Consider the following 24908-nt stretch of genomic DNA (forward strand, 5'->3'; position numbering starts at 1 on the left):
GCCTTACTCCAAATATGCACTTCTCGTGTGATATGTATAGGAGTATAATAAATATAACTGTTACGTACGTTAATATTCTCACACTCTCCATCCCCTCAATAGATTTACCATACCATGTATGAAGTGGCAAATATGCATTCCCACTGACCTTGCACCTCAATTTTTAAAATTAAATACAATGCTGCAACTTTATCCTATCTCGTGAATGAACCATCTATAAAATTGTCATTTGCATAAAAATTTAAGCAATATACACAATTAAGTTAGAAGGTATATTACATATTGTTTGTTTAATTTTTTGATTTACTTGTGTTTTGTATTGTGTCCCACCCAGGCCCGTAGCCAGGATTTCATTTCGGGGGGGGGGGGCTCATCCCTTATCAGCACAGGCGTCGCCAGAAATATTTGTAGTGTGTGGCAGGCCACTAATGAAACTTGATTAGTAGAAATAATAATGACAATAATAATTATTACCAGGGTTATAATTGTCATTTTACAATTATAAGTTATTATAAATAAACCAATTTTAATTCCAAATGTATTGTTATTATAATTGTTATTATTATTATTATATAAATAGAGAGACTTTACTACTCGATCCATCGTATCAGTGAATATCAAACACTGTTGTCCATTACTTTTCTTACATTTTGTACAAACATTTATAGTTATTGTATGTTGTTATTGACTTTTATACATTTCGTTTAAAAAAGGCTTTAAAAGTTAGGGCCAAATTTTACTCATGAAGTTTATATTGTGTGACCTCTCACAAAGAAACTATAAGTTTTGGAAGCTGTGGACCCATTTATTCTTTGGATTAAATGGTAGAAAATGAAAATATACCTGGTTCCTCTGTTAAACACTAAATTTTTTCGATCTAATGTTTATTCCTGCTAAGGAAGTAAAATGAATTACCACTACACACTATTTAAATTAGATATTTGTGCGATTTCAGGAGGGCTTCAGCCCCCTTAGCCCTCCCCCTGGCTACGTGTCTGGTCCCACCCGCGAAACCAAAAAAACAATACATTTCTCGAAGTAAGACTTGAAGCTTTCCTGGCGATGAATAATGAAAAGATTCTCTCGGGCTATCGACCAGGTGAGTTGTGGAATAGATTCCAAGCTTTCGAGAGCTAATGTCACTCTTATCTTCAGGGTAGAAGTTCTTCTTCTAATTCTACCCTGAAGATGAGAGTGACGTTAACTCTCGAAAGCTTGGAATCTATTCCACAACTCACCTGGTCGATAGTCCAAGAGAATCTTTTCACCAATTAGTTTCTCCTTTAAATCTTACATTCTCCCGTCAACTTCACCAGAATATTCAAAGGTCAAATCAATTACCTTCTCTCTTTGACTTAAATAATTTATATTTCATTGATAGAAATTAAAATAAATTTCTTATTAAGTGAAGAGACAGTGTTTCGTTTGTCCCACCAGTGACACAAAATTGTTCACTTGTAGCTAGAAATCTGGGAAAGTATTTTAAGGGTAGTTCTTGTTTAATCAATAGAGTTGAGTTTCATATTTCAATGCACAGGAACTGTAAGGAAAATGTTGCTAAGAACTGTAGTCTGTGAGTCCAACCGTGGACATGGAATGAATGCCCTCCCTCAGGTTCAGCCATTTCGAGCTTAGGGATTCGACAAAAGCAGAAGAAAAGAGACCATGAATAACAAAGATACGACTGATTGGTTGGTTGGTTGATTTGGTGTTTTAAGTCCACTTTATGCACAGTAAGGCTGATCGGGACTCGACCTACAGTTTAAAAGTGGGATCCGAATCAGTATGTGTCTCCATCGGGTATCGAACCCGGGACACCTTGTTTACAAGGCGACGACGAACAAAGATACGATACAAAGCATCCTTATTAACGAGACAATGCTACGTCATGTCTGATCTCGTCTCAGTACCGCCAATGTATTTAATTCATTATCTACTGTAGTGCTGCAAATCCATAGACTTTGTAGCTTATGCAAGAGAGTACCCTGACCGTAGAAGTAGTTCGTAAATAACAACAGATAACATTATTGTGGTCGAGTCTATAAAAATTATCTCTATCATCCTTTGAGGAAAAGGAAAAATTATACGAGGGTTACAGCAAAAGTCATGGCAACCATTTTTTCCACGATGAGACCCCATCACATGCAATGTATTTTGTTGCCACTAGATGGCAGTGGCTGCCAAGACATTGAACTGCGGGAAGTGGGAAGTCAGTGCGTGTTTAACAGTCGAGCAGGATGTTAAACAGCGTTCTTATGTGAAAATAGCAGTTCTCTGGGGAAGGAATGCGAGAGAATGTCACACTGAGCTTGTGGAAGCTTTAGGAAATGATGCTCTATACCATATCGAACTGTTGCGAGGTGGGCAGCAGCATTCGGGCATGGAAGAGAAGCAACTGCCGACATGCAACGTTCAGGACGACCTGTGACTGCGCGTGTTTTGTCTTTTTCTCTATCCTGATACAGATTTCTATGTTGTTCAAAATTCATACATCAAACGTTAGCATACATCGTGACCTTCCAATTTACATTTTACAATTTCTTGCCTGATCCGCATTATCGTGGAAAAAAATAGTTACCATGACTTTTCCTGTAACCCTCGTATATCGTGTTTTTCCATTCGAGGAAAAACAAAATGCTAGTATGGTGCAACTTATAGCTATTGTGAAAATATAGCAGCTAATATACCCGGGTCCTTGGGTCCTTTTTTGCTTACAGTGATCCAGTACATACGTCACAGACAGTAGCAAGAATCATAGATAAACATAGTACTTACGTATTGTTAGTGATTAAAACGCATTGGACTTTATACATCAACAGTGTTGATGGCAAAGTCTATAAGAACGAACTTTAAAGCGTCCAAGATACGGTGATACTTACAAAAACAAGTTAGTCATAGTCCAAATATTTTCCTGTCATTCTTAATAGGTTATATATTAAGCAATATGAGTTGCTTCCTTGTTGCAATTGAAGAAATTGTGTAATTAATTACGGAAAATCTTTTCAACTGAATGCTTGAGAAATAGACGATACGTACGCACCTGAGTGGAAAGAATCTATCTGATGAAACCAGGTATTTTTAAATCGTAATCTCAATTCTTGGAAACAATCAATCTTACTTAGTAACGTCGAAAAAGGAGTGAGTCAATGCCCGCAGAGTGAGGGGCGGTGGGGGGGGGGCACGTGCACCCTCTGAGAAAACAGGAAAATGTCATATAATTAGAGCGGTGAAAACAAGGATGAGGGGTGTTATGGAAGACAGCATAATAATTAGGTTGTCTCTGTGCATCGTGAAAAAGTACAAAAAGGACAAAGAACTGTTCATCAACAAAGTGATTGATGTTTATGGAAAGGAAGCAAGGCGAATCCAGTTTCTATTTAAATAGTGGACTCTTACTCAACCCCCATACCCCCTACCCCAGTGCTCGAAGCAAAGGCGGATCTAGATTTTTTAATTGGAGGGGTACAGAATATGCTTATACAGGCATGCACGCTTATATGCCCCCGGACTCAACCTAGCCAACCAGTAACTCTTTCTTCTCCTCCCCGAAACCACCCAACCACCACTCACCATGCAGTAAACATGGTGGGTGGTGGTTCTTGTTACCTATCTACTGTTTCTGGCAACATTGTACCGATTCCCCGTTACTATGTGGCACTGTGATACCTTTTTCCTCCGATGAAAATGTGGCATTCTGAGCCACGGGTAATGTTGTGAATCGTAGACGGAAGTGCGCATGCGCCAACTGGACGTGTTCATTGACAAAATAGGGGGTGACGGTCAGGAAGCGGGTTCCGCGAAAATCGTCTGCCGTGGAGACAACTATGGAGTTCAAACATAGTAACATATAGAGACGTTTACGAATTATGTAAGGGCACAGAATGCCAAAATTGCCATCCATATACTACATAAGCAAAGAGAATATATCAGGAAAGTATTCACGTCACATTAATAGATAAACTTGTTTGTAAACCAGTTTCTTTATTTTGGATCATTCAATTAAATTGATTTTAGTAAATATTATAATTAGCACAAATGTACACAGCAGTAATCAGGATAGTATTCACTAATAATAGTATTATAAATATAATAAAGAAAATGTAGTACCTGAACGGTTTGTGGCATTGTTTTTTATATCGATGGCGTTTTGTGGAATGTGCAACACGGACAAAAACGCCACAGTTTTCCTTGTTCTACTTCGAAACGGTTTGTTACGAATTGTAAGAGACATCACAAACCCAACACAGCAAGCAGTAATAAACACAACAAGCGAACCTATACAAGCAAAATGCCACAGTGCATCCAGGCAGAAAGGGGACATTTAGAGCACGTTAATTTCAAGGTGCACATTGTCCTTATTATACACTCGATTAAATGCCTGTGTGTATATTTTTATTTCATATTCATATAAAGTTACTACAAGCATGGTCATTTGAAGTTTGTAGATAAAATATGCGCTACCCTACACACACATACATATAACCTTAACTCCCTTCAAATATCACCTGATAGTATATTATCAGTAGGCGTGGTGATTTCAGAAGACACTGCAAATACAAAACTGATATAGGTGCAATCTTATTTTTACTACCCCGAAATCCCTTCTTTTACACTGAACTTCTCCCTCTTATGGACGTACCTTTTGCAGACTGCTACATTTTACCAATTGACAAACAAATGAGAATCACGCTAGGTTTAGCACCATTATGATAGGGTTGGCACGCTGGCAGCGAGTACCGAAGAGCAAGCTGTAGTTCAGGATGTCGTCATTGCAGCTAGCCCAATCAGGAATCATTTCGCGCGCACACCTTCGCTCGCAAAAGCTGGTATGGATGGGTGAGAGGTCAGAAGAGCAAAGCAGTTGCAAAGACAAGCAAGGTAAGCGCTGCTTGCACTATTAAAATATTATTAAATCTTCTTACCGTTTTAGTCTTCTTTAGTTCCCATCGCACTGGATGTTGTGAAAATTTGCAGGTCTCCTTTATCACACAACACTAGAGCAACCTTGAGTTCTGACGTTCATCTTCAGAAAAAATAAGAAGAAGAAGAACGTTAGGTTTGGTTCTATTAGCATAAATACACTCAAAATTTATTATTTATGCTAAGAGAACTAAACCTAGCTAGCCTAACCTTACAACTTAGGCATTTAGCCTAACAATAAAAGCTTTCCCCGGTGACGTCAGAACGCAAGGTTGCTCTAGTGTTGTCCAAAAAGGGAGATCCAAAATTTACGGCCGGAACTATGTAAAGAACATGTCGAAGTGCATGAGCTTAACACACCCCAGATTAGAAACTTGCTTATTGCACACGTCTCGAACACCTTTGAGTCAAGCCACGCCCTTTTCGTTGTTAGGTTAGGGCTCTTAGCATAAATACACATGCAATATTTCGGTGCTTGACCAAAACATGTATTATTTATGCTAAGAGAACTATGCCTAACCTATAACAACGAAAGAAATCCGTGCTTACGTCAGAAGACGAAGCTTGACTCAAAAGATGTTTGAGACGTGTGTGATAAGTGAGCTCAACCGGTTTCAATTGTTGAAGAAGTGTGAGAAATACCTTGTGCTCTTATTTACAAAACAAATTTCACTAAGTGAAAAACAAAATCAAATAATGCTCGCGATTAATTGAAAAACGTACTACTTTTGTCTCACGACTGCCACTCAAAGGGCGCACGCAGAGAGGGGGCCAGGGGACACTTGTCCCTGAGATATCTGAAAAATCTTCATAGAATTCGAATAGTGGAATTGTGAAAACATGGACGAGGGGTGTCATGAAAGACAGCAGATTAAGTGGTCTCTGATATTTGTGCATCTTGAAAAAATACAAAACGAGAAATAACTGTTAATCAACGAAGTGATTTATATTTATGGAAAGAAAGCAAGGTCAATTTCAAGATTTGTAAAATAATAATAATAAAAGGTAAAATATGAATTTTTATGACTAGAGGGCAAGCTATGAAATCTTACTCTGCCCCCCCCCCCCCCCCCCCAAGTTCTCGAAGTGGAAATTCATAACTGGGGGACGCTTTCCCCAGTTTGGGGAAAGGTGGGGGATACTTGTAAGAATCAACTAGAAGAAATTGCAGCGGAGGGGGTGCCTAGGTAAATTATACTAGTATGCTTTGAGAATTTTCTTAACTGGGGGAATAGCATCACCACGTCCGCCCCCCACTTTGAGCACTGTACCCCCTGAGAAAAAATCGTATGGAGTGTGTGTTGCACATGGTACCATTTCTCAACAGACGATGCGTGGAAGAGAATATGATATTTTTTTCCTTTGTAAATAGTAAATAGGCATGTTTTCGCCTAGATATGAGCCAACATCCTTGAGCATTGCACTTTGCCTTCCAGAGTTGTAAATTAGCTTTTAGTGCAGTTTACATTGGCTGCGTAGATTTACGTCAATCCTGGGTCCAAAAGAGCAAAGTTGGCAACAGTGAAATTACGTCCAGCGTGACGTCGTTCGAGCACGTTCGAGCAAGCCAATCAGAATCGCTGGGCGTGACACACCTCCTTTCCCTTTAATCCACTGTCTAGGATATCTTCTTTCAAATAGAGGACAAAATCCGAAGAGGCAACTTCGAAAATTCGGACTTGGATTTGCATTTCTCAAGATTACATTCCCCCACTGGGATCAAGAAGACTGATTTATTTTTCTACATACATTTTGTGCGCGCGTGTGTGTTCTTTGTGTGTCAACCCCCGAGGTCACTGTACGTGTTTACACCGAGGCAACATTCTCTACTACAGTTATCAAGTTTTCCCGCCATATAGTTCACAATGCCATACATACAGAGACCGGTAAGTAGCTATTTCTTTAGTTCTTTGGCGGCCGCCAGCCCCTTGACATTAGGTAAAACTATTTTGTATTCTAATTTCTTTGAGGTGAAGAGTGAAAATGTAGACAGCAGATATTATTTTGTTCACAAGTTCGCGAGGATAAGTTCACAGAACATGAACAGGAGCTATTACATTTATTCATCTTGTGTGTGAACAGAAATCTAAGTAGCGGCAAGTGTTTAGAAGATTCTGTAGACTTTAGAAAGTTCTTTCATAGGGGAGCTTCTTAATCTGTAACTTCCCTGCCCCTTTTGCAACCAAAGAGGAGTTTTATTGCTTCGGCCGGGGTACGGTAGGCACTATGATTGAAGTTAATATTGTATATTTTTACTTGTAATGATATAAATACCTGTATCATCGAAAATAGTATGGAGTGTGTAGTAAGGGTAGCAGTCTATTTACACTTCAATATTTTAGAAGATATAGGAAAAACTGTAGTATTTGCATGATATTTCTAAATTTTATGTTTTATAATAACATAATGCCTCCTCCACCTCACACACACACACAATTTACCTTCATTTAATACTATTAAACTTTTGAAAAGTGGACAAAGCCCCCTGATAACCTGTGAACGCCCCTGGAGATCAATTCTAGCTACGGGCCTGATTCGAACAGAATAGCCAAAGTGTAAGCAGCGGTAGAACGAAAAAAATGAGTTAAAAATACAGGAAGCAGGTTATGCCTTCATATTCTACAGTTTAAATCCAAAATTAAATTTTCAAGATTCCAAGAATCAGAGTTTTACGTGAGAGGTCAAACAACATTAACTTACTGATTAAAATTTCCCCATAACTTTTAAAGGTTATTCCTGAACGAAATATGTAATAGTTAACAACAAAATAGAATAACTATGCATTTCAGTGCAGTGTATCTGACATGTAACATAATGAAAAACAGTTATTCTGGATATTCACTCGTCTGGCTAATCGAGTAGAAAAATCTCTCCTACAATACAATAATAAAATTTGCAATAACATTAGTTTATTTTAATTTTAAAATAGTTATTATTTTATAATTATGATCATAACCATGATGATGATGATTTATACTATTCAAGTTTTCTAAATGGCCTGAACCCCCCCTAAAAAAATCTGGCGACGACAATGGTTGTCATGCTTCCTGTAGAATAAATGTTGCTACATTAGGAAATGTTTTTCTTGTGTTTGAAAATTGCGCCAAAATGAGGAAAGACTGTTGAATCCAGAGATTAGATATAAAGTGTGACCAATTGCAACGTTAATCGTTATCGCTGTACGTGTAATCTGGAAATGATAAGGATACACTTTACTTCCGTATGACTTGTGGCGCCACGTGTATCTGAGCGACGCTCGCTGAGCAACATTTTCGCTCGTTGAGCAGACAGATGATTTACTTGACGCTGTGTGCTCATTGATCAAAATATCAGTGCCCTTGAATAGTCTGTGGCTGCATCGAGCGGACAAGATTTCAGTGTTTGAAAAGCTGTTAATTATGGGAATACTTGATGTGGACCAAACTGTGGAAATTTTCATTTTCACACTCTTGCACAAATTTCAAAAATTACGGTGTATATTTAGAATGAACAACATTTTCATTTTAATACAATTACAAAAACTGGAATATTTATATTATTACATTTTGTTACTTGAACTTGCTTAATTACGCTATATTGCAAGCATGGACGTCCGCAGGATTTTTTCCAGGGAGGGGCAAGGATGGTATTTTTTCCAGGGGGGGCCAAAAAGTCACATTTTCTCCAATAATAATGTTGTTCCTTCAAAAAACATTGCTTAAATTTGAATTTATCATGTACGTTCATTAATTAACACATAATTATTGTGGCTGAAATGAAATTATGTGTGTCAAATATATAATTTTTAGTTTACTTTCATTTTCCAGGGGGGGCACGGCCCCCCCCTTCCGGACGCCCATGATTGCAAGCCGTTAATCATTAATATTTCCTCATTGACCGCCAGCCAGCCATCCTCTCACAGTTTTCCTCTTCACTCTTTATCTCACGATTCAATTGGTGTTTTAAGTCCACTTTATGCACAGTAAGGCTAATCGAAACTGGACCTACTGTTTAAAGTGGGATCCGAACCACCTCCACCGGGTATCGAGACCGGGACCCCTTGATTACAAGGCGACGACGCTACCACTGCGCCATCGGGGAGGCCCTCTTTTCCTCACGAGATCGAAACCCAAGAACTATATATTCTGTGTCTTATACCTGCGGCGAGCAAGGTTCAATCAAGTTCGCTCAGCGATCAAATGAGCAGCGCTCGCCGAGCAAAGATTATAAGCTAAAATTTTGCATGGGCTCTCATGTAGCTATTGCTATTTTTAAATACTCTAGGAACACGTTTCTTGGTGTAACTGCACAAGTCGCACGAACGGTAAACACCAAAACAAGAATAGAAAAAAATGTTCGTATTGGTGAAGATGAGTTAAATAGGGCGTGATTTTCATTCTTAAACTTTATTTAACAACTGAAAAGTTGCTTGCTCTCTGTCCGTGGTAAGATTGAAGTTAGTGTAAACAAACATACGTGGTTTGTGCGAAACCAATTTGGTTGTTCGAATGGCAGCTGTGCAGGAATCTTGCGACATCACCACTACGTCCCCTACATCAGAATTAACCCACAGGAACTATTTCTTAGAAGTCACGTGGTGTTATTTACATTGACTTCGTTCATGCAGTGGATGGAGAATAGAATACATCGGAAGTCCTATGCAATATGTATTCGGCCTCCCCATGGCGCAGTGATAGCGTCGTCGCCTTGTAATCAATGGGTCCCGGGTTCGCTATTCGGTGGAGGCACATAGAGGTTCGGATTCCCGATTAGCCATACTGTGCATAAAGTGGACTTAAAACACCAACTCAATCAATAAATCAAAACTGCAATAGCTATTCGAACGCATTTCGGCAGAATTGAATTAAATGTGAACCTACTGCGAGAAAGCGCTCCAAACCAAACAAGGCAATAAATTTTTCCTCGCCTCCCTTTACTTGTGAACTGAATATTTTTCATGAAACAAGGCCTGTGATCTTCTTGTGCAGAAAGTAGAAACTGCTGCAGGATTCTGCCGTTAGATGACAGGCCGATCGCCCTAACCATATCCTATTTTCCAGTCTACTGAATATTCGCAACATCATGTGCAAGAAAATGAAAGTTACGTTTGCTAGAAATACAAGACCTGTAGCTAGGTAGATGGCATTTGTTTGCATTTTTCACAAATCTCCTCCCACAGAATTGCTTAATTGTGTTGTTGGATAATACAATGAAGCATCTGTCCACTTGTTTGTTCTCCGTCGCGACAGAAGTAGATTCAGTAAATAACTGTTCTTTGTTCCCATTTATCAACTCCTAAACCCACAACAGCGCATATCAGGGCACGTTTGACTGGGCTCCAGGCACTCAGCGCCCGCTTTGGCTGAAAGCATCTCCTTTAACATTTTTGCTAGCACTAGCTACGTAAATGCTTCCAAAAATCTTATAGCAGATAGTATTTTACACGGAAGCACACACATATCATATCGATTGATGCACCATAATGCATCGATTGATGCACTAAAGTGTTTTTGTAGTTTCTTCAAAGAATCAGATTCACATTTGGTGCATTTTGTACGTCGTGAAAGAAACACCAAAGTGCATCAGTTGATTCAAGTGAGGATTTCTTTCAGTCGAGATGCACTTTAATGCATCAGCTGATGCATTTTGATGCACCAGCAATGCATCTATTTTGATGATGTACTTAAACGTTTTGTCTGAGCTACTGATGCATTGAAGTGCATCTCGACTGAAATAAATCCTCACTTGAATCAAATGATGCACTTTGGTGTTTCTTTCACGACACAAAAATGCATCAAAATGCATCAAATGTGAATCTGATTCTTTGAAGAAACTACAAAAAATACTTTAGTGCATCAATCGATATGATGCATTTAGTTCTCTGTTTGCATTTCCATGTAAAATTTCGGTAAGCTTTTGCGATTACAATGTATAATATATACAACACGAAAGGCACATTGAGTTACACCATCTGTGGTGAGTTCAAGTTGTTTACAATTGAAACAACTAAAATATTCTTCCATACGTGTACAGTAAGGCTAAGGTAGCTCATAGTTAGGGTGTCTAACCACCATTCGAGAGATCCGGGTTCGATCGCCGGCGGGGATGAACTGGGATTTTCCTCACCTATTCAAGCGGTTCCGGCGCCCACCAAGCGTCGTATAAAGTGGGTACCTGGAGGAAAGTCTGGGGAGGTAAAGGCGGCCAGGGGCGTGGTGTTGATCACATCACCCCCCGCTCGGCCGAGATCAAGAAAGTGTGAGGCCCTAACCCCACACCCCCTATACGCCTTCATGGCGTGGTGCAAAGCACAGGGGAGCACAAATACTTTACTTTCTAGTATATTAAAGACGGCGAGTTTCGATACCTGTCACTTGTCGATTTTTTAGGAACATTGCACGGTGGTTCTGATCCCACTTTAAACTGTAGGTCCACTCCCGATTAGCCTTTCTGTTCATAAAGTGCACTTGCATCAACAGCAGCGAGAAAACAAACAAAACTCGTCTCGAATCTCTTTTCGACATTATCCTTAGATTGAGCAGTACCTGGACATGAAACAAATTGTACCCAAAGCTAAGATATTCGTATGAAAGACGGTAAAGTGTCGACAAGGAAAACGAACTCTTTCTCAGTCTGAATCCTTTGAACTGGCCGTTCGACCTCCAACGCGTACGGCTTCATCTACATTCAGCTGTCGCAATCAATCATCCACCCTCCTTCCCTCCCTTGCCAAATGAGCATTGTTATGGAACTGGGGAGAGGTAGTGTACCCTCAGCAGCAAAAGTAGCTGGGCACGAGCAACAGAATGAGGAAACTCTCAAGGTTCATCCTTGCAGATATGTAACCCGAATTGCACTAAAATGTGTGGGTAAGCATAGCTTCTAAGGATCACGGAAATTTAGTTTTTTCAAATGAGTGGGAACCCCGAGTATAAATTGTGGCCGTGGCCCAGCCTGGCCCCTACATTAGCGTCGCCACTGTCTCGAAGAGAAATGCTCGGTCTCGAGTCTCGAAATCAAAACACACAGGAAACCATTTCTCAAAACAATACTGTCAACGATATCATCCATTTGGATCGTCATCCTCGAGTTTATGCATCCGTGTCAGACGCAAATGTAAATTGGGTTGCATATGTGTCAAGGGGTACTTGACGTATGTATACCGGTACATTGATGTAAGAATGCGTTCCAGCTGTAGGGCGTAGGAAGCAGGGGACCAGGGAGGGTTCGTCCCCAGTAGTCCGTAATAATGGTTTGATTTTGAATATAAAATTTTGGGTGCGTCATCACTTAGGCTATTTTGAACCCGTCAATTTATACGGGGCTCAGTCCCTTACCTGAACTAAAATGTAATAACATATATGTAACGTTGGAAGACTAAAATATTCTGACTTAGGTTAACAGAACTAAAATAAATATAACTGTAATGTCATGTCGTAACTAAAATATTAAAATATTATGACTTCGGTTAAAAGCTGAGGCTGTAAGAGGGACTCAGCACACATAAGGACAAGACACAGGACAACACACAGAATCATAGTGGCCAGGGCCAGTCGCCAGAGCCTCGTTAGTCTGCACAAAGCAGTCAATGGTGTACTACGTGGAAGTGAGGCTGACAATTGGGTGTCCTACGTGGAAGGTCACCCCTTACACCCCCGTAACAATGTTGTATTTTACTCTGTGTCTCCGGTAATAGATGTAAATAAGGACACATCTGTGAATTCTTGTTCCTATGGTACCTTTTCATATGCACAGGACGTCAAGGCGAACAACTTCCCTCAACAATCTTATCCTCGTTGAGGATCGTTAAAAATTTACGAGCCTTTGAAAAGCAAGCGACTAGCGAGACAGCTAACTGCACAAATACCTAACCTACTGAAGTATGCATCTAATTGCACAAATACCTGACCTACCTGACCTACTGAAGTATGCATCTAATTGCACAAATACCTGACCTACCTGACCTACTGAAGTATGCATCTAGTTGCACAAATATCTGACCTACCTAACCTACTGAAGTATGCATCTAATTGCACAAATACCTGACCTACCTAACCTACTGAAGTATGCATCCAATTGCACAAATACCTGACCTACCTAACATACTGAAGTATGCATCTAACTGCACAAATACCTAACCTACTGAAGTATGCATCTAACTGCACAAATACCTAACCTACTGAAGTATGCATCTAACTGCACAAATACCTGACCTACCTAACCTACTGAAGTATGCATCTAACTGCACAAATACCTAACCTACTGCAGTATGCATCTAATTGCAAAATACCTGACCTACCTAACATACTGAAGTATGCATCTAAATGCACAAATACCTGACCTACCTAACCTACTGAAGTATGCATCTAATTGCACAAATACCTGACCTACCTAACCTACTGAAGTATGCATCTAACTGCACAAATACCTAACCTACTGCAGTATGCATCTAATTGCAAAATACCTGACCTACCTAACATACTGAAGTATGCATCTAATTGCACAAATACCTGACCTACCTAACCTACTGAAGTATGCATCTAATTGCACAAATACCTGACCTACCTAACCTACTGAAGTATGCATCTAACTGCACAAATACCTAACCTACTGCAGTATGCATCTAATTGCACAAATACCTGACCTACCTAACCTACTGAAGTATGCATCTAATTGCACAAATACCTGACCTAACTAACCTACTGAAGTATGCATCTAATTGCACAAATACCTGACCTACCTAACCTACTGAAGTATGCATCCAATTGCACAAATACCTGACCTACCTAACCTACTGAAGTATGCATCTAATTGCACAAATACCTGACCTACCTAACCTACTGAAGTATGCATCTAACTGCACAAATACCTAACCTACTGCAGTATGCATCTAATTGCAAAATACCTGACCTACCTAACATACTGAAGTATGCATCTAATTGCACAAATACCTGACCTACCTAACCTACTGAAGTATGCATCTAATTGCACAAATACCTGACCTACCTAACCTACTGAAGTATGCATCTAACTTCACAAATACCTAACCTACTGCAGTATGCATCTAATTGCACAAATACCTGACCTACCTAACATACTGAAGTATGCATCTAATTGCACAAATACCTGCCCTACCTAACCTACTGATGTATGCATCTAATTGCACAAATACCTGACCTACCTAACCTACTGAAGTATGCATCTAACAGTAGAAATAATCAAAATTTAACCTGCCAAACCTATTCACATGTTTATTTCTGCTATTATATGCGTGTGTAAGTAGGTTAGGCAGGTCAGGTTTGATGCTGTTAGCTGTCGCTAGCCGCTCGTCCTTGATTTCATTTGATTCGTTTTCTTCTTTTAATTTAGCGTCGCTTTTCTACCACTTGTGGCAAATCGCAACAATGAGGATTAGTGATGTTATGCTGAAAGGGACACTCACAAAGAACACTCATGCCCAGAATCCCTGGCGTCGTAGAGATTTCGCTTTCCTCAGGGAGACATTTAATCTTCCCAGCTGTTTATCATCCATGTTGGGAGAAGGCAACAATGTTTTAACAAACGTTTTTAGCTTTTTTGAGAAGAGCTCATATCTTCCACTGTCTGTGAGAAAATTTTAGTGCATTCGTACCTTTTTAATGTGCGTGCTTGTCCTGTGCCGGTCCCTTTACAGCCTTGCACTTTTAATTTTTCCCAAGGTTTTTTTACACACCTTTTTTTAACTCTTAGGTAAGGATTTTAGATAAGGAGCTATTTCCCCGTACACAAGGTGAATCAGAATTCCTATTGCACACTTCTAGGGGTTGTAGAGCGGACATAGTAGATCAAGTTTTGATAAAGAACCCATGTCCGGAAACGTACCGTTTTGATACTACACAGATGACAAGATCACATTATTTCACATCTCCCGCTTCACGGTAGGCAACACACATTGACGGAGGGTGACGTCTTCAGTCACCTGATGTTACGTGTGCTCCTTCCAACGTCCTCTGTTTAAATTTCTGTTACACAGCACATGTGATTCTAACATGATGGTGCACCAGCGCACCAACTCCTTGGCCACCACGATCGCCGGATCTAACTCCTCTTGACGATTTCGTATGAAGCTACATGAAGAGTCTTGTTTATGAGACTCCTGTAGTGTCGGAGGAAGACCTGGCTCACCACGTATTTTGGAGCGTGTGTATGCAAACATCCTTTGGAGGTACACTGTTTGCAACGAACTTTAGGGTTGTCACATCGAGCAGCTCTTGTAGTGACGCAGGTAAAGCGGGAGATGTGAAATTATGTGATCTTGTCATCTGTTTAGTACCAAAACGGTACGTTTCCGGACATGGGTTCCTTATCAAAACTTGATGTACTAAGTTCCCTCTACAACTCCTAGAAGTGTGTAATAGGAATTCTGAATCACCCTTTATACTGAAGGGTGAAAATGATCATATGTGCCAACGCACCCAAAAATTGTAAATCAATCAATCATAGAGGAGAAGGTCTAAATATGGGCGAAGGTTTAAATATGGGATTTGGAGTTATCAGCGCTCCCGGGTGCTGCAGCCTGGCAGAGGCTATGGGAACTGGTTATCTGTCAAGGACAACAGTTGCGGCGCCAATTCGCAAGAGAAAGTGGTGGTTAGTTTCGGCCTTGGACGCTGTTATAGAATTGCGACCTCCGAAAACTTTTTGCAGGTATGTTTTAACTCAGCGTTTTCTGAATTCTCATCTGCTTTGTATAGGTTATGATATTAGCGGTACATAAAACAAATGTGGGCTTTTATAATACCATGATTTGTTTGTGAAATATGTACCACAGAAAGCGAAAATAAATTAAAAAAGAAAAATAGCGTGATGGTCTAAATATGGGCTATGACATGAGCTCTAATGTTGAGATCACATTTTCAACAAATATTTGGATGTTTTTCTTAATTTCGATTTTTCCCATTCCGCGTGATTTTCAAAACAACCGATTATTCATAAATATGAATTTTATAATGTTTTAGCGATAAATGGCTGTTTTTTAATTTTAATTGCTTTTTGTGATATTGCCACTAGTAGCCCATATTTAGACCACAATTTTGAAATACATCATTTTACCATTTTTTGGAAATTGCTTTTTTAATAAAAAAAAATGGAGACCTTCTATACTTGAGCACGCTATTACATTTAAGTATATATTTCATAGATATGCATTTTAAAGGCAGGTGCTTGATATATTTTTTTTCCTCCGAAAATGACAAAATAAAAAGGGGGCCCATATTTAGACCTTTTCCTCTATCGTTGTTATTTAAGTCCACATTATGTACAAATGGGCTAATCGGCTGGACCTACACTTTAAAGTCGGATCCGAACCACTATGGGCCTCTACAGGGTATCGAATGCGATTACAAGCGAGGACGTTAACACTACGCAACAGTCTCCTCTAAATACTATTCCTTTTTCCTGGACGCGCCCAAAATAAATTCCTAGGTCCTGCTCTACGAAGTCTCGTATTCTCTTGCCTCAAAAATCCAAACTTTTCTCGAAAGTTCCTTAGATGCCGCTACCAACCACCCATCCTTACTCCGTCAGCTGAAACTTAACTACCCATTGTTCCTTTGTGAAATCATGCAGCTCCAGTCTTTCCTTCGGATTTAGATACGACGGGTCAGGTTACAGTCTCGAAAGCGCTGACTTCGCTCGACCTCTCGGCGGGTTCAAAGGGTGTGCGTCGCAGTCGCAAACGCAACTGTCTCATCCAGAAGGAGACAAGAATGCAGATCGTCTGGGGCATGGCTTATGATCTGGCGGGATTTATTCATCTTGTATTCACGTGCCAGACAAAGACATGCATGTTGTCTTAGCGTCCAGATTTCTGTCTCCAGATCCTTTCACTGCGAATGGCGGTTGGGACTTTTCATCTCAGTCACCAGCCTTGTTGCCACGTGAAGAGCAAGTGTGGGAACTAAATGCCTCACAAATAATAATAAAGAAATGTTTATAATTAACACATTATTGAATTGTTAAGTGCACCGTATGCACACAAAGGCTAATCGGGACTGGACCTACATTTTAAAGTGGGATCCGAACCACTATGTGCCTCCACCAGGTATCGAACCCGGGACCCCTTGATTCCAAGGCAACGACGTTACCCGTGCACCATCGTGGAAGCCCAATAAATACATTAATATAATCAATAGGTATTCATAATAATTATTAAAATAGGTAAATTTATTATTGTTATTGTCATTATTACTTGAATGAGAAAAGAAAAATTGTCATATGTCATGTTATTGAGGTCCCGGGTTCGATACCCGGTAGAGGCACAAGTGGTTCGAATCCCACTTTACAATTCCCAAGTGTGTGTGTGTGTGTAGCATCGCTATCCGAGATCAAGTGGGCGAGCGATTCTCCTGGCTCGGACACGAAGCCTCGAGATTACGTAGCGTGACGTCAGAGCATGTGATGTAGCGTTGTCAAGTCTATCGTATAGCTATGAAATGAGGGGGGGGGTGATAAGGCCTCGTCCCAATTAGCCTTTATGTACATAAGTGGACTTAAAACAATAAATTAATCATTTATGTTATTGAAAATAATGTAAATAAGAAATGATCTTCCAAATTTGAGAAAATAAAAAACAAATCACTTAAAATCATAAGAGAAAATTGTTATTTATTGGTTGGCTTGCTGTATTTTACGTCGATTTTCTGCCACTTTTGGTTAATCGTGACCCAGGCCGGGACGTTGTAGAGCTGTGCTAACCACTCCGCCACGGAGATCGGTCAGAAAATGATTATTACCCGTTAGTACGAAGGTAGCCCAAGCGAGTATCACAGGTTTTAAATACCCTAGGCATACAGGCCTATATAAGACTGAATGCGATCACGTAAAATGCATATTTCTAAAGGTTGTTCGCACTTTTGAGCAAACAACGTCGATATTTCCCGTCACACTTCAACGACCAAGCACGAAATCTGACGGAATTGCCCGAAGTGGTTAGCTTACGAATCAGTAAAAGCTATAGTTTGGTTTGAACATCAAAATAAAAAGAACTGCGTGCCATATGGCTCACGACACTAGGCATTAGGCTCCACAAAGTCAACAACCTTGCACCATGTGTGAAAATCAGAACGTTCCGAGCCGTAAACCTCACCAACACAGCGTTTGGCGTCTATTCCAGCAAAATCCTCTCGTTTCTGTGAGCGCAGCGAGACCTTTGGCGACCTTACAAATAGGCCACAGTGGACAGAACTAGGCTTCCGTGGAAGGGAAACTAGTTCAGAGGATGCGCTGGAATCTCTAACGAGACATTAAAACATCGCAACACCTCGGGTTGATGGGTGTGTCGCAATATTTGCTCTCTCCAATGCGAAAACAAAAGTGTGGACACCGACCACGGCTCCAAAACAAACACAAGTCGCGTTACTCTATACCCTGTCCCGAGTATCTCTGGAGCTAGCGAACGAAAACAAGTCTCTGCGCAAGTACTGACGCTACTTTCCATTTCCTGGCAAATTCATATTTTACCTCATCTGCAACAATCAAGCTCTTTGGTAAACGGTTCTGTCTTCTCTTGGTCTTATCGTTTCGTTTTATCGTTATAAGTTCGTTCCTCCCCCTCGCAAAGAGAATGACGAACGAACACTAACTCTGTTGTAAAAATACCACCAACACTGCAGTTGTTTGCGAAGCAATAAAATTACAAGACCGGTCTTAGGGTTAACGTAATCCAGTTTCGTAAGTAGGCCTACACATAAACATTGCTACAATTCAGTACATATTACAATGGACTTGGGTTCAAAGAGTATGAAATCTGCTTCCTTTAACTTATACCTCGATAAGATATTGTTTTTCAGTAGTGTGGTCACTTTTGGCCCAGCTTTTTTAAAAAACTCATATAATATAAGCGAAACTGTAACAAAATATAGCGCTCACTATACTAACATAATAAGCTGTAACACCACCTCCCTTTGAAACTTAACTTGCTGGGCAAGCCACTGTAGAAGGTTGATGCGGGTTATAACTCCTACTTAGTGGCGGCGATTAGCGGGGGCAAGGGGGGCAGTTGCCCCCCACTTTTCATTACTTTTGCCCCCGCACTATGCTAAATCTTATCTACAAAGGAAAATATACTGTCTGTGCCCCCCAAGTTTTCGGACCCAAAGATGGTATAAATAAGATATAAACCAAGGGTATACTGTCTTCCTGTGCATCACTGTTAAATTCTGTAACTTTCTGGTACGGATCACAATTCTGACAATTAATTATTAAGAAAATGTATAAGTTACCTTTATTATTATAAATAGTGACCTTAGTGGCATACCATTACTGTTACAAATAACAGTTGCCTGTTTCTGTGGTGGGCAGGCCATGTGGCACGAATGGGAAATGAAAGAAGAGTTTACAGGATTTTTGTTGGGAAACCTGATGGTGAGACCAGTAGGTAGACCAAGACGAATCCACGACATTTGCGACACCGTCGTATGCGACACTAGCATTTCTGCCGTCATATGCGACACTGTATGGAAAATATATTCCATGACACTTGCGACACAGTGTGTAAATAGCTTCCTGTCACACTTTATCCAGGCTTAGGACTGTCAGCATCATGGAAGTTTCTGTGTTTTTTAAAACCTTTATTAGTTTTCCTTCACACTGGCATCATGGAAGCTGGGTGTTTAAAAGCTGGATGTATTTATCCTTTGTCAATGACGGATTGTTTAGATCCCTTGTCAGTATAGGAACAGACTGCAATCCCTTGTCAGTGTAGAATGCGTCGTTTCTCTTGTAGTTGAACCAACATCTTACTACATTTTCATTCTAATTTCTGAACGTACGTCATTCTCCTCATAAAGCGCTTAAGATCTCTATGCATTTCATAGTCGGCAAACGCTCTTTGTATTCTCTCATATAATGTAATGTACTCACGTCGCCTACGTTTCCCTTTAAGATTCAAGGCCTTCCTCTCGCATATGTAGTCGTTGTACACAGTTTCTAATCTTAAAGTCTTCACTGATTGGTACACGTTAGGACTTGACTTTTCCGTCAATACATTAACTGTATGGTTCCATCCCTCGACTGCATTGTTAGTCCTATGCCGCTGTTGGGAGCTGTTCCACATGGAAATGTCGAAAACAGAGTTGTTCATCCACTATTCAACGAAATAATCTAAAAATTTTCTCAATATGTCGAGGTTTGGCGCATCTTCCATCACACACAGCCATCCATCATCGACATCAGCCACAGGAAGGTAAGCCAGAACTGAACACATTCTTATGCACAGCCGCACGTCTGGATCTGTTTTGTAATCGTTTGCCAATCCCAACTCCTGCACCATTTGCCACAAACATTGGTTAAAGTGGTAATTACAACCACTGATCTGAGCCTCGGGAAATACTTTCTTCAGAGACGCTATTGCTGCTGCACGTACGCAAATGTCGCTAATTCTGGTAAACAAATTAGAAATCGTAGGGGAAAATCCAAGCAGTGTCGCTTATGACGGGAAAAAACCAGTTTTTGCCTTAGTGTCGCAAATGACGGTGTCGGAAATGTCGGAACTCCGACCAAGACGAAGATGGAGGGATAATGTTGAGATGGACCTAAAGAAAATTGATAGGGATGGAAAAGAGAATATAGATCTTGCTCAGGATAGGGACAGATGGAAGGTCTGTGTTGCTGCAGCGATGAACCTTCGGGTTTAAGAAGGCTAGAGAGTTAGTTAGTTGTTTCTGTTGTTAGAAATCTGCACTGTTAGAGTTTACCGTAAAATTTGCAGTATCTATCGTTAAAATTTAACAGGGCACTTATTATTTTTTTTAAAAAAACGGAACTCTACCGTTTCTATCTCGTTCGCACAGGCAAATTCATGTTATCACTTCTCTGTCCTGTGGTTTTCATTGCTAGATTGATTTGGTATATTTTACTTCGCTTTTCTGCCACTTTTGTTAATCGCGAAGATGAAGTTAAATGATGAAATTGATGAAGGGACACTCACAAAGGACACCCATATCGGGATTCGAACCAGGTAATCCTGGCGTCGTAGCGCGCTGTGTTAACCACTACGCCACGGAGGCCGGCTCTCTGTTCTATGGCTACAACGAGAAGTAAATATGTCGATAACCTGTTGGAATATTGAACACAGGCACACACTCATACCACAGCATAGACAGACATCCTACAAGAAAAGACATAAATTCATAAATTTGAATGTTTTATCGTGTATAGAGATGGGGCATTCCATTATCACAAGTGGGACGGACAGACTACATTCTGTGCAATGAATTATGAAATTTAACAATATTGCTACAAGTGAATAAATTTGTGTCACGGGTGGAACAGATAAAAACACTGCCTCTTTACTTAATAAGAACTTTATTTTAATTTATGTGAATTTTCAAATTATGAAAAATAAATTACTTAATTGATTGATTTGGTATTTTAAGTCCACTTTGTGCACATTAAGGCCAATCGGGACTGGACATACAGTTTAAAGTGGGATCCGAACCACTATGTGCCTCCACCGGTATCGAACCCGGGATAAATTACTTAAGACAGAGAGAGAAGGTCACTGACCTTTGAATATTCTAGTGGAGTTGATTGAGAAATGTAACAGTTACAGGAGAAATTAATTGTTTTTAGGTGTCACGGGTGGACACACTAGAAAACAAAAATAAATCAAAAAGTTAAAATAAACTAACAATATGTAAAATACTTTCATACCTTCTCCCTTCTAGCTTAATTATGTATAATACTTGATTTTTTATCCAAATGACAAGTCTAGATTGTTAACTCACAAGAACGAATAAAGTTACAGTATTGCATTTCATTTTAAACCCCAGACAGTTAATGAATATAAATGAATCCTTAAAATTAATACTTCAAAAACAGTCATGGTCATTTTTTTATGGATGGCAGCGGCAATTGAAGGTCTTAGTCAAATTTTTACCATGCATATCTGCTCAGTTGTTCAATGTTGTGCCAAGAATCGAAGGTAACTCGTAAAAGATCAATCACCTCTCACGAGTCCTTGTCGATTCCTGCTTTATTCTTCCGCTTACATTTCTTTCCTCCAAATATGCTTCGAAACGAGGTCATTAGCCAGCTATATGCAAGATCGTGATATCTTAAAGCGCAACCTTCGCCAGTCGTGTACAGGAAGAGTGTTGAAGGATATTGAGATCAGCAAATGCCTGGAGTTACAAAGAATATTAAAAGTGCTTTCTTGGAAATCTTTAAATTTCCAGAAAGGAAATGCAGTTCTCATGAAATCATATTCTTTCTCGATTGATTCGTTGACTATTATACAGCGTGTTCCGTTCAAACCTCCCACATTTCAATTGATCATTGACGCACTATGGAGTTTTCTTTTTCACAAGTGGAGTAAGCCCCCATCTTTAAAATTTAATGTAACAGAAAACATGAAGAAACTCTGTGAAAGCAATGATGATCTTGAATTGCCCTGATGATATTTGGGATTCATAATTTTTTAAATAAAAAATAATGTGATGAATTTTTTTTTTATCTGAAATAAAAATAAAACAGACTGCTTGATTTTCACAGTTAACTTGCTATATTACAACAATGTAACATTGACAACATCCATTGTATAAAGGATTCTATTTTTTGTTTAAAAGATTCTTAACCATTGTTATAACTGTATCTTTAGCCAAACTAAAAATAAATGTCTGATGAAGGGAGCGTGTGTTCTCCTGAAACGTCACAACGAAAAACTGTGTTTTTATGGTTGTAATAACCGTAGACTACAAGAGAAATAATTCTAGAATGCAACCAATACGTACATACAAGAAAAACTAAAACAAAACTAATTGACTGATCGATTTAGTTTATTTTACTTCGGTTTTCTGCTAGTCTTGGTTATTTATTTATTTATTTATTGAACTCAACATGTACATACCTAATTACAGATTCCATATGAAGGATACATAGTGAACACAATTACATATATTTCTGTAATATAGAGATAGAAATTATATATATATATATATATATATATATATATATATATATATATATATATATATATATATATATATATATGTATGTATAAATATATTTAAAATTGTTTGTTTTATATATATACTTTATCACACCATTTCGTTAGGAAATTATGTGTTTAAGCTTAGGCCATTGTGTTAATAGTGGCTTTACTGAGATCCCTTAGGTTCATAGAAAAGTCCGGAGATGAGGATGAATGATGATGAAGGAACAATCACAAACATATAGGGACGACACAGCACTACTCGCTTCGCTGCAAGGCGTTGTGTGTGTTGCCTAACTCTACGGCTGCGGTAGAACTTGCCATTGAAAATTTGCTATTAAAATCCACTTATCACTTTGTAGGCAACACGAAAGCGAGCATTTCAGTATCTAGGTGTCACATTTTTTATTGCCGGTTTGTTTGATTTGGTGTTTTAAGTCCACTTAAGGCACAGTAAGGCTAATCGGGACTGGACGTGCAGTTTAAAGTGGAATCGGGACCACTATGAGCCTCCACCGGGTATCAAACCCGGGATCCCTTGATTACACTGCGCCATCGGGAGGTCCTTTTTATTGCCTGTGACTGTACAGTACAATCGTTCTTCCAATTTCTAGCTATCGTTGAATGCAGTGGCGGCGATTGGGTTCCAAAACCAGGGGGACAGGCAAAAGCAGTATATTTCCCTTTGTACTTAAGGTTTACCATAGTGCGAGAACAAAAGTTGAGAAAACTGGGGGAGCAACTGCCCCCCTCACCCCCCCTAATCGCCGCCACTGGTTGAATGTAGTAAAACGTTTCTCTTTCTTTAAAAACAAAAACCATTGGCAAGAATGGGAGTAAGGTGCGCTTTAGACGGCTTTAGCATTTTTGCTAGCATAAATGCTATGAATGCTTCCAAAAATCTCATAGCAGATAGTTCTGCACGGAAGCATTTCGTGGAACATTTCGGTTAGCTTTTGTGATTACAGTGTATAATGCATACAGCACGAAAGGCACATTGAGTTACACCATCTATGCTGAGTGCACGGTGTTTACATTTGAAACAACTAAAATATTCTTCCATACGTGTACAGTAAACGTTGTAAAGTATGTATTTAATCAGCGCCATTCTTCTCTACCTAAAACCATTTAATACGAAGCGATATTCCTCTCGATTGAATAGTTATCGTCGATTAAAAGTGTGAAGTGATACGTTGTTTACATCTCACGCGACCGCCATTACACCTGCACTCGTGACCTAGAGGACGCTTCTGATTGGTTACGCTACGAAAAATGATTCGGACCGAGCCTATCCTTGAGAAATGCCATGGCAACTGAAATACCATAAGATTCTTCATTTTATAAGGAAGCATTTTGGTCATGGCATAAATGTTAAGAAAAATGCTAAAGAAAATGTTTTCGGCAAGCAGATAACTGCAATATTGCCGCTAACCTGCTACAATATTATGTGAAAAGACACAGTTTTTGCAGGTGTAGTCAGTAAACACAAGTGCATTACTTCCTCAGGGAACTTTGACACATGTTGCACGTTCTACTGACACGCTCATGCATGTTACATATATACATTCATTCAAGCAGGGAAAAAGACAAAAGGATAAGCATCGAGTTAAGTAGAGGTAACTCCATACAAGGTGGATTAAGACCAGAATATAATTAAATGGTAAAAAGAGTCTTTTTAGCAAATTTGCACACTTCGCAGTATTGCACTTTTCCTTAAACTACGCACGCATAATGATAAGACCAATGTTTGTGCCATAAACATTATATATTTACACTTAAGATAATTTGCAAACGAGTTTACGGCACTTTAAGTTCATGTACTCATGTTATGTACACATAAAAGATCCTCAGAACTTTGCTAATCGTTTGTGTAGCCACGAGAGGTGTAGAATTAAAAATAACAATAGTATTTATGTAATTCTGATGTCTATAAATTTGTTTCTTCCGTATCTTTTCTTTTTTTGTTATTTAGCGATGTTTTTCTGCCACTTTTGAAGTCGGCATTTGAAGCGTGTCGACAAATGTATTTTCAAAAGAA

At 39.4% G+C, this 24908-nt stretch overlaps 1 protein-coding gene across 6 annotated transcripts in view; it reads left to right on the forward strand.

Annotated features, from left to right (window-relative positions):
• Positions 1–24908, forward strand: part of LOC145981493 (solute carrier family 2, facilitated glucose transporter member 1-like) — a 214414-nt gene that overhangs the window by 162333 nt on the left and 27173 nt on the right. Inside the window, exon 1 of one of the 6 annotated variants that reach the window (XM_083114760.1) lies at positions 6571–6806. The exons of the other annotated variants lie outside the window; for them this stretch is intronic. Coding sequence (XP_082970886.1) covers positions 6786–6806 — 21 coding nt within the window. The 5' untranslated portion in view covers positions 6571–6785. Of the gene's footprint in view, positions 1–6570; positions 6807–24908 lie in introns of those variants that run through there. 6 annotated transcript variants of the gene reach the window in all.

This window comes from Lepisma saccharinum, chromosome 29 (assembly GCF_977018435.1).
Source record: "Lepisma saccharinum chromosome 29, izLepSacc3.1, whole genome shotgun sequence".
In the NCBI taxonomy this organism is placed as follows: Eukaryota; Metazoa; Arthropoda; class Insecta; order Zygentoma; family Lepismatidae; genus Lepisma; species Lepisma saccharinum.